Here is a 13,874-nt window from a genome sequence, read left to right as displayed (position 1 = left end):
AGCGTCTGGCTGGAGTCGCCCCTGGGTAGCCTCTTCCATTTTCCATAAAGGGGCGCCCGTCTGTGTAGAGGCCCAGGTCCGGCTCGCTTGAGGGGGCGTTCCCCAGGGCCTCCGGCCGCGCTTACCTACCGCTGTGCTCCTGACTGACCCTGCCTCGGCCCGGCTTAGGGGCGGCAGCTTTTGATTCGAATCTCTCGCCCTTCTAGTAGCATAGCCTGGTCTTGTGTCAGTCGCTCATCGGAAATGCAGAGGCCGCCCTTGCAGGACAGCAGTCCAGAGGCCCGAGGAGGGGTACGCCGTGAAAGCCCCGCCCGGAGTCAGCGCAGCGGCCCCAGGGATCAACAAGGCCATGGCGCTGACGGTCCGGAGACAAGTAGGTCACCCTTTTGCCAAATCTGTTTTTTTACTTATTTCCCCCACTTGCCACTGGGTGGGTTCCCCAGCCTGGGTCAGCACCTCCAATGCTTCCCCTCTTTTCCTTCCATCACATATAAATTGAGAGGCTCAACGCTGAGGCCCATAAACAGGGCCTGCTTTAGGGACCTTTCTTGTACCTGGAATTGAACTCAGGACCTTGCGCTTGCCAGGCAGGTGCTTGTGCCGCTGGGCTATATCTCCGGCCCTGCTTTAGGGTCTTGAAAGCCTTTTTCCATTCTGGGTCCCAGTGTAAGAGCTGTGTGTTATCTTGTTGAGCTTCATTTAGCATTTGAGACACGGGCCTGCCTACTTCTCCACACCCAGAAATGCATAATCTGTAAAACCCAGTGATCCCCAGGAAGCCTCTGAGTTGTTTTAGGGTCTGGGGAGCAGAGAACAAGATTACGGGTTCTGTCCACTCTTTCCCCAGGTTCGTGTCCCATTTGAAATAATCAATCCTAAATACTGTACAAAAGTCTGACACAGGTGAGGCTTGGGCAGATAGTTTGTATCAGGCTGGGTGTGGTGGTGCACATCTGTCATCCCAGGGCTCCGAAGGCTAAGGCAGGAGGGTTGCTCGAGTTCCAGGATAACTTGGACTACAAAAGGAGTTCAAGAGCAGCCTGAACTGCGTAGTGAAACCCTGTTTCAAAACAAAACAAAATTGGGGGTCCCATCCTCACAGTTTTTCCAGTGGGAGCACAGACCAGGAAGTCATTTACATTATGAAGGACTTCCACCTGTGGACAAGAGGAATCAAGGTAGTCTTGGGCCAAGGCTAGCCCAAACAGATGTGGGTTGTCATGAAGCCCCTGGGGCAGCACAACCCAGGTCAACTGTGAGGTCCGTGTGGAAGGATCTTCAAAAGCAAAAAGAGAACCATGAATCTGGGCGTAAAGGGATGCAGAAGAAGCCATCTTTTAAATCCAGGACCAAAAACCACCAAAAGCCAGGCGTGGTGGCACACTCATATAATCCCAGCACTCGGGAGGCTGAGGCAGGAGGATTTGCTGTGAGTTCAAGGCCAGCGTGGACTACAAAGTGAGTTCAAGGCCAGCTTAAGCTGCATAGTGAGATCCTGTCTCAAAAAGACAAAACAAAACAAACCACTCTGAGTCCACTGGTGCCTGGTACTATGAAGTATGGGGTTAGGTATCACCCGGTGTAAGGGGACAACAGCTTGATTTATGAGCTGAGGTCCTGGGCTAGCCTCCAGTCTTCACTGGGCTTTTGTACCCCAAAACGGGAGTGTTGCGTGGACTGCTGCAGGTATCCCATGGGCCTGTGCCTTTATGTTTTTATGATCTGCTAAGTACCTCCCAGCCTCCCGTTAATGGGTGTTATTTCTGGCTTGGAAATGATGCATATCCCGCAGGCAGATTTTTACTGGTGGCACTGGGGGGCTGCGATTGCTCATCCAGTCTGTCCCCTACTTTTTCACACAGGGGTCCGACCCCAGGCTCTTTGAGGGAGGAGAAGGTGTCGTTGGCAGCTATGAGGATAGCTGCTCCCAACTGCACTAGCAGGTCCCTCCCAAGAAGTGGGGTGGAGCTCTCAGATGCCACCAGGAAACGGAGTGCAGAGGTGGCCTTCCCAACCAGAGCTCAAGGGACACTTGATATAATGTTTCCAGAGGACCCCCACACATGTCAGTGCTGAGGGAAGATGGGTCCGGCAAAGGAGCGAAGAACTGAGGGTCACACCAGTATCCAACAGATTAGTGGAGGCGCCTCCTGTTACAGCTGCCCTGGGCTGATAACCTGCGCACAGGGGGACCCTCAGCCATGCTGAACTATTACCTAAGTGGCCTTAATGGCCCCAGGACCTTTGCCTCTGAGGACATGCTGCCTTCTGGTGGTTTTTTTCACACACGGGACAGGGCTTGGCAGGAGGTGGGGACATTCCTTCTCGAGGTGACCCGCTTTCCCACACGTGCAGTCTCATTGGCTGAGCCCCCAGACCTTGCATCTTGGTAGCCGCCCTCAGGGCTGCCACTAAAAGAACAGCTTTTTGTTTATTTCTGTAGACTCGTTCCTTTTCTTCTTCCTGTTTCCTGTTCTAGTACACCTTATTGGCTGCATCAGCTTTTTTAGAGGGTGTTTTGAGGGTACCTTTTAGATGTGCAGAATGATCACAGTCCTCAGAGGGAAGCTGTTCCCGTGCATGAGGTCTCTTGCTTTCTGTCCCATTCCCCTCCCCGCCCCATTTACAAAAGCTCTGTTTCCATTTTTCCTTCTATTCTTTTGTTGTTGTCCCTTTTTCCTTCCCCGCCTCCCTTGTTGCCCTCATTTGAACATTTTCCTCCCATTGCCCAATATCTATTACACATTTTAGTCCTTATTTACACTGCTGGTTTCTCATACCAGAGAAACAATGTGCTGTTTAAACTTGTGTGTCCAATTTATTTTACTTATGAGTATGGTCTCAAGGTGCATCCACTTAGCTAGAAATGTTTCAAGTTTATCCTTCTTTATGGCAGAGTAGTACTCCATTGTATAAAACCCCCCACATCTTTATCCATTCATCAGTTGATGGGAATTTGGGAGGTTTCCAAGATTTAGCTGTTGCAAACTGCTGCTATAACCATGGGTATGTACACGTCACTGTGGTATGATGTTTTTAATTCTTCTGGGAAGATAGCAGGGGGATACTAGGTAAAATGGGACCTCCAATCCTGGTTTTCTGAGGAATCTCCACACTGATTTCCACAGTGGCTGCACGAGCCTACACTCCCACCAACAGTGGAAAAGGGTTCCCTTTTCCCCACAGCCCCACCAGCGTTTGTTATTGGTTGATTTCTTGATGACAGCCATTCTTTCTGGAGTGAGATAGAATCTCAGTGTTATTTTAATTGCATCTCTAAAATGACCAGTGATGTTGACCATTTTTTCATATATTTATTTGCTGTCCGAAGTTAATTTTTTGAAGCCAGGCATGGTGGCGCATGCCTGTAATCCTAGCACTCTGGAGGCTGAGGCAGGAGGATCGTTCCAAATTTGAAACCAGCCTGAGCTACAAAGTGAGCTCAAGGCCAGCCTGAACTGTATGGTGAGACCCTGTCTCAAAAAGGCAAAAAAAAAAAAAAGTTAATTTTAAGAAAAGGATTTTCAATGAAACTGACAAAATTATAATGAGAATGATCAAGGAGGAAAGAGAACAAAGAAGGTGCAAGCAGGCAATATTAGGGATGAAAATGAACTAAGAATACTGCCACATTGGAAAAGATATTTCCCATGACATAAGTACAAAGATTTCCTAAGCATAGAAACTAAAAGATAATTGATCCAATATACATGGGCAAGGTACTCCATAAAAGAATGGCAGAAACATCTGAAAAAGGGCTGCGGATATAGCTCAGCAGTACATCACCTGCCTGGCAAGTGGGAGGTTCTGAGTTTAATTCCCGATACAAAAGAAAGAGTTGAAAAAGTGTTCAACTCATTTGAATCTGAGTGTTAGTTCCTCAAGATTCACAAAATTAAGCCAAGCGTGGAGGCACCCAGCAGTAATCCCAGCACTCAGGAGGCTGAGGCAGGGGTGCTTTGAGTTTAAGACCTGCCTGAACTGTATAGTGAGACCGTTTCAAAAGCAAACAAACAAACACAAACAAGAGTCATAAAATCAAAATGTTAGACAAAAAAAAAAAAAATGTTAGACAATGCCATGAGTGGTACATGATGTAACCCATTCCGGCTGGTAGGAACCTTTGGAAAAGTTTGGTACTGCTCACTGAACTTGAAAATGTGCATGGCCATGACTCAAAAACATCTTTCAGAAAAAAAATATTTATAGTATTTTTTTTTTTTTTTTTGAGACAGGATCTCACTATGGGGGCCAGGGATATAGCGGCACAAGCACCTGTCTGGCAAGCATAAGGTCCTGAGTTCAATTCCCAGTACCAAAAACAAAAACAAAACAAAACAAAAAAATGACACACCCAAAGGATCTCACTATGTAGCCCAGGCTGGGAATGAACTTTTTGATCCTCCTGCCTCAGCCTCCTGAATGATGGGATTACAGGCCTGTGCAATCAGGCCTGGCTATTTCGTATTTATTGTGAGAGTCTTGCTAAGTCACTACATTGCCCAGGCTGGGCTTGAACTTGAGATCCTCCTGGCTCACACTGCCAAGTGCTGGGGTTACAGGCGTGCACCATCATGTCTGGCTAACTTATATTCTAATAACTAACAAGGGTCGCTCTCAGCAGACACAGACCTGAGGACCCAGCAGAGCAGTGACCGCAGCAGGGCGGCCATGCCAGGCTCTCAACGCGCTCCTCGGCAGCAGCTGAACCCAGAGGTGGCGTCCAGGGCATTCTGGGGAGGCCTCAGCCTGCTCCGCGTGCTGTGGTGCCTGCTCCCGCAGACGGGCTACGTGCATCCCGATGAGTTCTTCCAGTCACCGGAGGTCATGGCAGGTAACTCCCCACGCGTGGCCAGGGGGGGAACTGCAGTGGGGAAGGCGACACTCGGGTGTGCAGGGCACACGCCGAGCTGCTTGGTGCTTTCCTGTGGGGACCCACAGGTCGTTCAGAACAGAAGCAGGCCCGGCGCTCTCCACAAGGCAGTTCTAGCTGGGCTTTCCCAGGTGCTCAGGAAGCGGAACGGATGCCCTCTGATGAAACTTTTCATCCTAGCTTCAAAGGAGGGAGGGGCCAGACAGGCTGCTCCCTGGGCGGGACTGACATCTCCGTGGTGGGCGGTGCAGCAGGTACTTTCAGGTGCTCTCAGCAACTGACTTCTTTGTGGTGCAAGGTGGCTGCTTGTGCTCCAGTCATCACACTGTCCTTCCAGCCAACAGAACACAAGACAGGCATGTCTACTCCTTTAGGCCACATTTTGCAAGTCACAGGCTTTTTGCCCATCCACGGGTCAGCATGTTATCATATAGCCACACCTTATCACATAGCCTTCACTGCAAAGGAAGTTGGGAAATACAGTGTTTATATTTCCAAACACCCAGCTAAAGAGACTAACAACAAAGGGAGGAACAGATACATAGGAAGATACGTAGGGAGCCTCTGGCTCTCTCTGCTAGGGGCTCAAGAGGTAGATTTGGTGTTTTTTTTTTTTTTTTTGGTTTTTCTCCGGTACCAGGAACCGAACTCACGACCTTGCGCTTGCCAGGCAGGTGCTTTTGCCGCTGAGCTAAATCCCCAGCCCTAGATTTGGTTTTTACATTGGAAAGTTCAGTCCTTTTTCCTACACATCTTCTGTTTTGTTGTTTTTGTTTTGTTTTTTTGTTTGTTTTCTGAGACAGGATGTGTAGTGAGGCTGGCCTTGAACTCTTGGTGATCCTCCTGCCTCAGCCTCCCGAGTACTGGGATTACAGGTGTGCACCACCGTGTCCGGCTAGGAGTTTTATTAGAAACATTCAGTACCAGAAAGAAACTAAAGTCACATTTGGTTGTAACCCATACTCACCACTCTCCTAAGTGGGGTCCTGACTCTGACCTGGGGACCCTGGAATTCTGCGAGGAAGAGCAAAGCGTCTCTAGCTCTTTCCCTTGGCCTGTCCAGGAGTCTCTCACTTCCTGTTCCTCCACAGGGGTGCCTTACCCACTTGAGTATGAGGAACAGCACAAACCTAGCAGTTTAGCCTGGTACACATTTGTAGCTTCAGTTCTGCAGGTTAGAAGTCCTGCAAGCACTCTCAGGGAATCCCAAGGTTGAAATCAAGGCATACACTGGGTGTGTAATCCCAGCACTCAAGAGGCAAAGGCAGGAGGATCATCAAGGCCAGCCTGGACTACACAGTGAGTTTAAAGTCAGTCTGAATTACATAGAGAGATCCTGTCTCAAGGCAAAACACAGAACAAAAACAAGAACGGAAATCAAGATATGGGCAGCACTGGGTCTGTGTCTGGAAGCCCTAGGAAAAAACATCTGCTTGTAAAATTCCTGTTGTTGGCAGAATTTAGTTCACTTCAGCTAGGGGACTATGACCCTTATTTCCTTGGTGCCTGCTTCCAGGGTCAGCCACATCCCTCGCCAGCAGCCTGTCCACTGTTAAGCCCAGCAGGAACGCCAAGTCCTTCACATGCTGGAGGCAGGGCTGTCAGAGGGCTGCTGAGATTAGGTCAGCCCAGGGCTGCGATATAAGAGGATTAAAACCACAGACATCAAGTCCCCAGCTCAAGGGTGACACAGGCTCTGCCCACCACCCCCGGGCCTAGCGCAGGCTCAGCCACCTCTCTGATCTCTGCAGAGGACGTCCTGGGCGTGCAGGCCACTCGGCCTTGGGAGTTCTACGCCAGCAGCTCCTGCCGCACGGCGGTCTTCCCGATGCTCACCTCGGGCTCTGCCTTCTGGGTGCTCCGGCTCTGGGAGGAGCTGGGGCCATGGCCAGGCCCTGTGAGTGGCTACGCGCTGCTGGTAGGGCCCCGGCTCCTCCTCACTGTCCTGTCCTTTGCCCTGGACCGGTCCGTGTACCACCTGGCCCCGCTGTGGGGTGCAGATCGCTGGCGAGCGCTGGCCCTGCTGTCTGGTTCCTACGTCACCTTGGTGTTTTACACCAGGACCTTCTCCAACGCCATCGAGGGGCTTCTGTTCACGTGGCTGCTGGTGTTGGTGTCCCCTCATGTGGCATGGAGGCTCACACCCAAGAAACCTGCCCCAGGCCCGTGGTGGCACAGCTGGCTTCTTGGGGCCGTGGTGGCTGCTGGCTTCTTCAACCGGCCCACGTTCCTAGCCTTCGCGCTGGTCCCCCTCCTCCTCTGGGGCCTGCGTGGAGCCCGAAAGCCCAGCTTCAAGTCCCTGGCCTGGGAGGCCCTGGTGCTGCTCCCCGGGGCAGCCCTGGCCGCAGGGGCTTTTGTGGCCGTGGACAGCTGGTACTTCTCCAGCCTCTCCAGGTCTAGCAGCTTGGTCCTTACCCCGGCCAACTTCCTGCGCTACAACCTGGATCCCCAGAACCTCGCCCGACACGGCACACACGCGCGGCTCACTCACCTGGCCCTCAACGGCTTCCTGCTCTTCGGGGTGCTGCACGCTCAGGCGCTGCAGGCTGCATGGCAGCAGCTGCAAGCAGGCCTCCGGGCGTGGGCACAGATGGGCCTTGTGAGGGTGCAGGGTGCCCGGAACCTGCTGTCCAACCCCCGGGCATCCCTCCTCCTGCTCTACTTCGTGCCCTTGGCCCTGCTGTCTGCCTTCAGCCACCAGGAAGCTCGGTTCCTCATCCCCCTCCTCATCCCGCTAGTCCTGCTGTGCAGCCCGCGGACCCACCCGGTGCCCTGGAAGGGCACCCTGGTCCTCTTCAACGCCCTCGGTGCCCTCTTTTTCGGCTGCCTGCATCAGGGAGGCCTGGTACCCGGCCTAAGGGTCCTGGAGCAGGTGGTCCACGCCCCCGTGCGCCCAGGCCTGCCCACCCACTACACGCTCCTCTTCGCGCGCACCTACATGCCGCCCCAGCACCTCCTGCACCTCCCGGGCCTCGGGTCGCCTGTGGAGGTGGTGGACATGGGTGGCAGCGAGGGCCGGGTCCTGTGCCAAGCCATGAAGAACTTCACCCGGCAGCCGGCTTGCCAGGTGGCCGGCGGGCCGTGGCTCTGCCGCCTCTTTGTGGTGACGCCTGGGACCACCAGGCACGTCGTGGAGAAGTGCAGCTTCCCCCTCAAGAACGAGACGCGCGTGTTTCCCCACCTAACCCTGGAGGACCCCCCTGGCCTGTCCGCCCTGCTGAGTGGAGCTTGGAGGGACCACCTTAGCTTGCACATCGTGGAGCTGGACGCGGCGCCTGACGGAATGGCACAGAAGTTGCTGCCCAAGGCGTAGCCGCACAAGGCCCTCCAGCTGGACTGGACGTGCGACGGGGCCTTGGTGCCCCGCATTCCCACTGCCGCCTCTCCCAGGCATGGCCGCGGGTGTTCTGCCTTCTGGGTGAGCCCGTGTTCTTCTCAGACACCACACATCAGAACTGTCACAGTCCTGATGCTAAGGTCCCCAAAGAGCCCTGGTGTAACCCACAGCACCCAGTATGTGCCTACCCTACTGCTTTCAGCCACTGTTTGTGTTTTCAATATCTAGTACCTGGCTGTGAAAAAAGACAATAAACTGCCGATGACATCCCTCTTGCTCCCGTGACAATCCTTGCGTTTTCCAGGGCCAGTCTGGCCTTCCAGGCACTGGGAGGGTGCGGTAGAGAGCAAAGGGTTCCAACTCAGAGCACACAGGTTCCAGTCCCCGCTCTGCCACTCCCATGATCTAGAGGAAGCCACCTCACCACCGCACCCCCTCCCAACCTGTACCCAGACCAGAACATCTCTCAAGTGCCTGCCAACTAACACTGTCATTCCTGTGGTCCGAAGCACGTGTCCCCTGCCTCAACGGGCACGCCTCTCACAAATCTCTTTAACCACGGAAGTGGGAGTGGTTGTATTTTAATGGCACCTTGATGTCTGCTGCCCCAGTTTGGTTTTCACCAAAACAAGGCATTCTGGAACTCTCCCTCCTCTCTGCCACTCCTGTCCCTTGGACGTGGCAGGAAACTCTCCACCCATTTCTGCACCTTGCCCTTAAGAATCATTCTCACAGCTGGGCATGCTGGTGCAGCCTTGTAATCCCAGCACTCAGGAAGTTTGAGCTCAGCCTGGGAATTTAGTGATTCAGTGGGGCCCCGTCTCAAAAATAAAAAATAAAAGCCTGAAGATGTAGCTCCATTTGAAGGCCCTAGGTTCAATCCCCAATATCCTCCCTCCAAGATAAAGGCTCCCCTTGCCAGGTGTGGTGGCGCACACCCATAATCCCAGCACTCGGCACTTGGGAGGCTGCGGCAACAGAATCGCCACAGGTTTGTGGCCAGCCTGGGCTACATAGTTCAAGACATGGCAAGACCCAAAGGTCTGCAGGCAGGATTTGGTGACAGCGCCTGATTACTGTCTAGCATGCTTGCAGTTCTGGGTTCAATCTTCAGCACCAAAAGGAAAAACGTTCTCAGATTAAGGAGCCCAGTGGTTCTCTCTTCTCAGTTTACACCGTGTCCGAGGCCCTCTCAGTCCGCCCCAATGGAACCCTGGACACACAATGTAGTCAGCATCAATAACTGGCCTAAAAGTTTTGCCTATGGCTTCAAGCTTTCTAGCTGCATGATTACTTGTGCCGCCTACATACAGGTGATTAGAAATCTAGGGAAGAGCTTCAACTGCCAGCGCTTTTTTTTTTTTTTTTTTTTTGTCTTTTTGAAACAGGATCTTGCTATGCAGTTCAGGCTGGCCTTGAGCTCACTTTGTAGCCCAGGCTGGTCTCGAACTTGCAACGATCCTCCTGCCTCAGCCTCCTGAGTGCTAGGGTTACAGGCGTGCACCACCACGCCCGGCTGACCGCGTTTTTTTGCATGCAATGGATTTCCTAACCACGGCCCCAACTAGCTGACCAGTCCTGGTCATGGCGGACAGTAGTCACACTGGCTGGTGGCGATGTGGGAGGCGGTCGCCGAGCAGCAGCGAAAGTGCTGCCAGCACACAGCTGTGACCCAGGCCCCGAAGTCACGCCCGCGCTCATACCTCACTCTGCAGGGTTTGGGCAACTCGAGAAAGGGCTTCCATTTCCTGAGAGTGGCTGTAAAAAGCGACAAGCCACAGAGAGGCAATCAGCAAGAGCTGGCACGAAAACAGGCCTTCAGCGTGTGAACTGCTCTTACCATGGCCCTGGAGCTCCGAGATCCCCCTCCCACCTCGGCTGAGAAGCACCACACTCACGCCATGACTCAGCTCATTTAATCAGAGAACGGCGGGGTGTCTTTCGGTCCTCCTGCCCCGGAGTCGGTACCCTGTGTCCCGGTGCGGGCGCAGCGGCCTCTGTCAAGAACTGCGTCCCATCTGCAGAAGGCAGGCTCTCCGGCTACGCCCGCAGCCCGTGCAGTGTCCGGGTGTCCGTCAGCGGCTTCTTCGGGGTCGTCCACACGGTGCCCTCGGCCCGATGAGGACGTCAGCCGGCCACAAGCCGGTCAGGACTGCGCAATAACAAGGTCAGTCGGGCACGGAGGGGAGAGCAGGTGACCTTGGCCCGGCCCAGTCCAGTCTAAGAGTTCGCGCCCGGGCCCCTCTGACTCCCCGGCGGCCCCGGGCGGTCGCGGAGGCCACGGCGAAGCTCCCGGGCGAAAGTGTCTCGGAATCGAGCGGCGCGGCGGCCCAGGTCACCCGCGGGTCCCGCCGCGAGGGCCCGCAGGCGACGGGCCGCGTCCTGTCCGTGCAGCTGCGCCTGGAGCAGCGCGAAGGCCGTGAGCTGCGCCGCGCGCCTGATGGGCCGCGACTCCGACAGCCGCTCCACCAGCTGCGGGCTGTGCAGCAGGGCAGCCAGCAGCCGCCGGAGAACCATCCTCCTCCGAGCGCCCCGGAACCGCTAGCGCGTAGCTCTGCCTTCCTACCGGCAGCGCTCCACCACGGACCGCTTCTGCGCCCGCGCCGCGTGATGACGACACCGCCGCACGCGGATTGGGCGCACGTACATACGTACACTGCGCTTCCGCCTGCGTGTTTCCGCTTCCGCCGCCGTTAGCGGTCCTCCGGCTGTTTACGGAGGCGGCGCATCCTCTTACACTTCTTAGCATCATGTCGGGTGGCCTCTTGAAGGCGCTGCGCAGCGACTCCTACGTGGAATTGAGCCAGTACCGGGACCAGCACTTTCGGGTAAGGCAGGCCGGGTCGCGAGAGGGCGAGGCCCTGGGCCAGAACGCTGAAAACCGCTGTATTTGGTCTCATTGTGTCTTCTTCCGTTCTGCTGTTTTGCTCAAACGCGAAGTGGGGTCCCCTTGCCTGCTGGAGCGGCGGGAATGGATGCCAGAAGGCCGTCTGGTTATCCCTGGAAACACTTTCTGTCCTGGAAAGGGAATCTGAGACTCGCTTTCCCATTCCCGTGCAGCTGCGGCCTAAACTTGGTCCAGCGCATTCCGGGCAACAGTATTGGTGCTTCGGGAAGTGTGTGATGCGGAGCAGTGGGGGACCTTTCCACTCCCTAGGGTACACGGTGCCGCCTTGCTGACACGCGTTGTTGATCGTTCACATACTGCATTTTGGCGCCTCGAGGCTTTTTTCTTAGATACTTGGAGGTTGAACCCTGAGGGCCCTCGCACTGAGCTTCATTCCCAGAATGCTGGGATTGCGATTCTCCTGACTCAGCCTCTCAGAATGCTGGGATTACAAGTGTGCATCACCAAGCCCGGCTTTCTTTTTTTTTTGTCTTTTCTTCGGTACCAGGAATCGAACTCACGACCTTGCGCTTGCCAGGCAGGCGCTTTGCCGCTGAGCTAAATCCCTAGCGCCCCCCGGCTTTCTTTTAGTAGGGTAACCCATAAAGTTCTAAGCAGTGGGTGAGAAACACAAAGCCGAGTCCTGTTTTGCCCTTGGGAAGGCCTCTTAAGTGGGGAGGTGTCTGGATGTCAAAATCAGAGAACTGCTGGGTTTCAGAAGAGGGAAATTTTGGTTTAGACTGTGTCTCAGTGTGTGATCCGGCCTAGACCCGCACAGAACCAGACCAGACCTTCTGACACCAGAGGAGTCTTTATTGGGCGGGAGAGCGACAGGGCGGGCTGCCCAGCGGAGTAGGACAACAGGTGGAGGGGAACAGGTGAAGAGGAAGGAGTTTTTATTATTGAGAGTTTAAGTCCCTCGCGGGGGGGTGGGGTGGGGTGGTTGCCTTATGACTTACTAGTGTGGAAGGAGGACAAGGTGCAGATATTCCAAGTGAGGTTTTCTGTATCAGCAAAGGTAGGGGTGGGACAGAATGAGGTGGCAGAAATTAACACAATACCCTTTACTGAGTGCTGCTGCTGAAGCCTTCTGCTGAACCCTAGGGGAATAGGGAAGGTTGTGCACTCTAAGAGCTCAATCCTGTAGTAAGGGTTGTAAATGAAAACAAGTGATCAGGGCTGGGGATTTAGCTCAGCGGCACAGCGCCTGCCTGGCAAGCCCAAGGTCGTGAGTTCAGTTCCTGGTACCGGAACACCTCCCCACCCCGCCAAAAAAAAGAAAGCAAGTGATCAAAATCAAAAACCAAAGTAGAAATGATCATCGGAAAGGGGAGGGCTGTTAAGATTCAGAGAAGGGCCAGACCCCCTTGTGATGGGGAAGGGAGTGCCACAGGAGGTAGGTGTGGAGAGTATAAATGTGTTAGTCGGGAAAGGAAATTCTGATTGAGGCCACATTAAATTCACACCATCAAGTTTTCGCTTTTTGTTTTTTTTTGTTTGAGGAAAGGTTTCACTATGCAATTCAGGCTGGCCTTGAATTCATTATGTAGCACAGGCAGGCCCTTAACTCCCAGCAATCTCCCTGCCTCTGTCTCCTAATCAGTGGGATTACAATCGTACCACATGCTGGGCATTAAGCAAACCTCTTTTTAATTGTAAGGTTAACCTTATCTCTGTTTGATCTTCTAGGGTGACAATGAAGAACAAGAAAAATTACTGAAGAAAAGCTGCACATTGTATGTCGGAAATCTTTCCTTTTACACAACTGAAGAACAGATTTATGAACTCTTCAGCAAAAGTGGTGACATAAAAAAGATCATTATGGGTTTGGATAAAATGAAGAAAACAGCATGTGGCTTCTGTTTTGTGGAGTATCCTTTCTGAATGTGTAATGTTGCTGTTGAACCAGGGCAGAACAGGGGTTGATTGCCTGGTTTTGAAAAATGAGGGTATTAGCTTATTAATGTCTCTTATTTTGTCCTGTGTCCACACCCTAGTGTCACTAAAAGTTAGTAATACCTATATATATATTTTGTTGTTCTTGTTTTGTTTTGTTTTTGGTGGGGGCGCTTTTTGAGACGGGTTTCACTATGCAGTGTAGGCTGGCCTTGAAATCACTTTGTAGCCCAGGCTGGCCTCAGACTCTCAGCAGTCCTCCTGCCTCAGCCTCCCAAAAGCTAGGATTATCGTGCACCACCACGCCTGGCATAATGCCTGTATTTTATCTGAAATTCGTGTTTTGTTCAAGGTTGATTGTTTAAGAAAAATGTCAAGAATATATACTTTTTGTAGCTGAGCATAGTAGCACATGTCTATAATCCCAGCACTTGGAAGACAGAGGCTGAGGCAGGATGACTGAAGTAAGTTCAAGGCCAGCCTGAACTACATTGTGAGATCCTGTCTCAAAAACAAAAAGAATATATGTACCTCTAGGCTGGAGTGTAGCTCAGGATAGAGTGCTCGCTTAGTGTATGTGAGGACTGGGGTTTGATGTCCAGCACCCAAAAAAACTGGTGTTCAAAGCCCAAAGAGGATAGGAAAAATAAAGTGTCCCTATCACTGTGAGCCCCTGAATTTTTTCCCAGCTGTCAGTGTCTTGGAGTCTTTCCAGACATAAGCCTATAGATGTGTGGTGGCATTTTTCCTTAACCTATCTTGGAGGTTTTTTCCATGTCAGCACGTGCAGGTCTGCCTGTATTTAAAAATGCTATTTATTAGCGAGGTGTGGTGGCACATGCCTATAATCCCAGCACTCAGGAGGCTGAGGCAGGAGGATC

The 13,874-nt window shown here is 53.0% G+C and overlaps 2 protein-coding genes across 2 annotated transcripts in view; both read left to right on the top strand.

The window, feature by feature from the left end:
- Nucleotides 1-206: 206 nt before the first annotated feature.
- On the top strand, nucleotides 207-8,485 carry Pigz (phosphatidylinositol glycan anchor biosynthesis, class Z; the record flags this gene model as incomplete). The annotated part of the gene is given in 3 exon segments (XM_013513393.1): nucleotides 207-373; nucleotides 4,610-4,834; nucleotides 6,625-8,485. Coding segments are annotated over 3 exon segments (1,917 nt in total). The 3' UTR covers nucleotides 8,187-8,485.
- Nucleotides 8,486-10,876: 2,391 nt separating this feature from the next.
- Nucleotides 10,877-13,874, top strand: part of Ncbp2 (nuclear cap binding protein subunit 2, 20kDa) — a 13,133-nt gene continuing 10,135 nt past the window's right edge. The window contains exons 1-2 of the mRNA XM_005383144.2: nucleotides 10,877-11,038; nucleotides 12,787-12,968. Coding sequence (XP_005383201.1) covers nucleotides 10,961-11,038; nucleotides 12,787-12,968 — 260 coding nt within the window. The 5' untranslated portion in view covers nucleotides 10,877-10,960. The remainder of the gene's footprint in view (nucleotides 11,039-12,786; nucleotides 12,969-13,874) is intronic.

This window comes from Chinchilla lanigera, unplaced genomic scaffold (assembly GCF_000276665.1).
Source record: "Chinchilla lanigera isolate Chin_1 unplaced genomic scaffold, ChiLan1.0 scaffold00019, whole genome shotgun sequence".
NCBI classification, from domain to species: domain Eukaryota; kingdom Metazoa; phylum Chordata; class Mammalia; order Rodentia; family Chinchillidae; genus Chinchilla; species Chinchilla lanigera.
The sequence above is the reverse complement of the archived record's forward strand: the minus strand, read 5'-3'. Positions and strand labels throughout refer to the sequence as shown.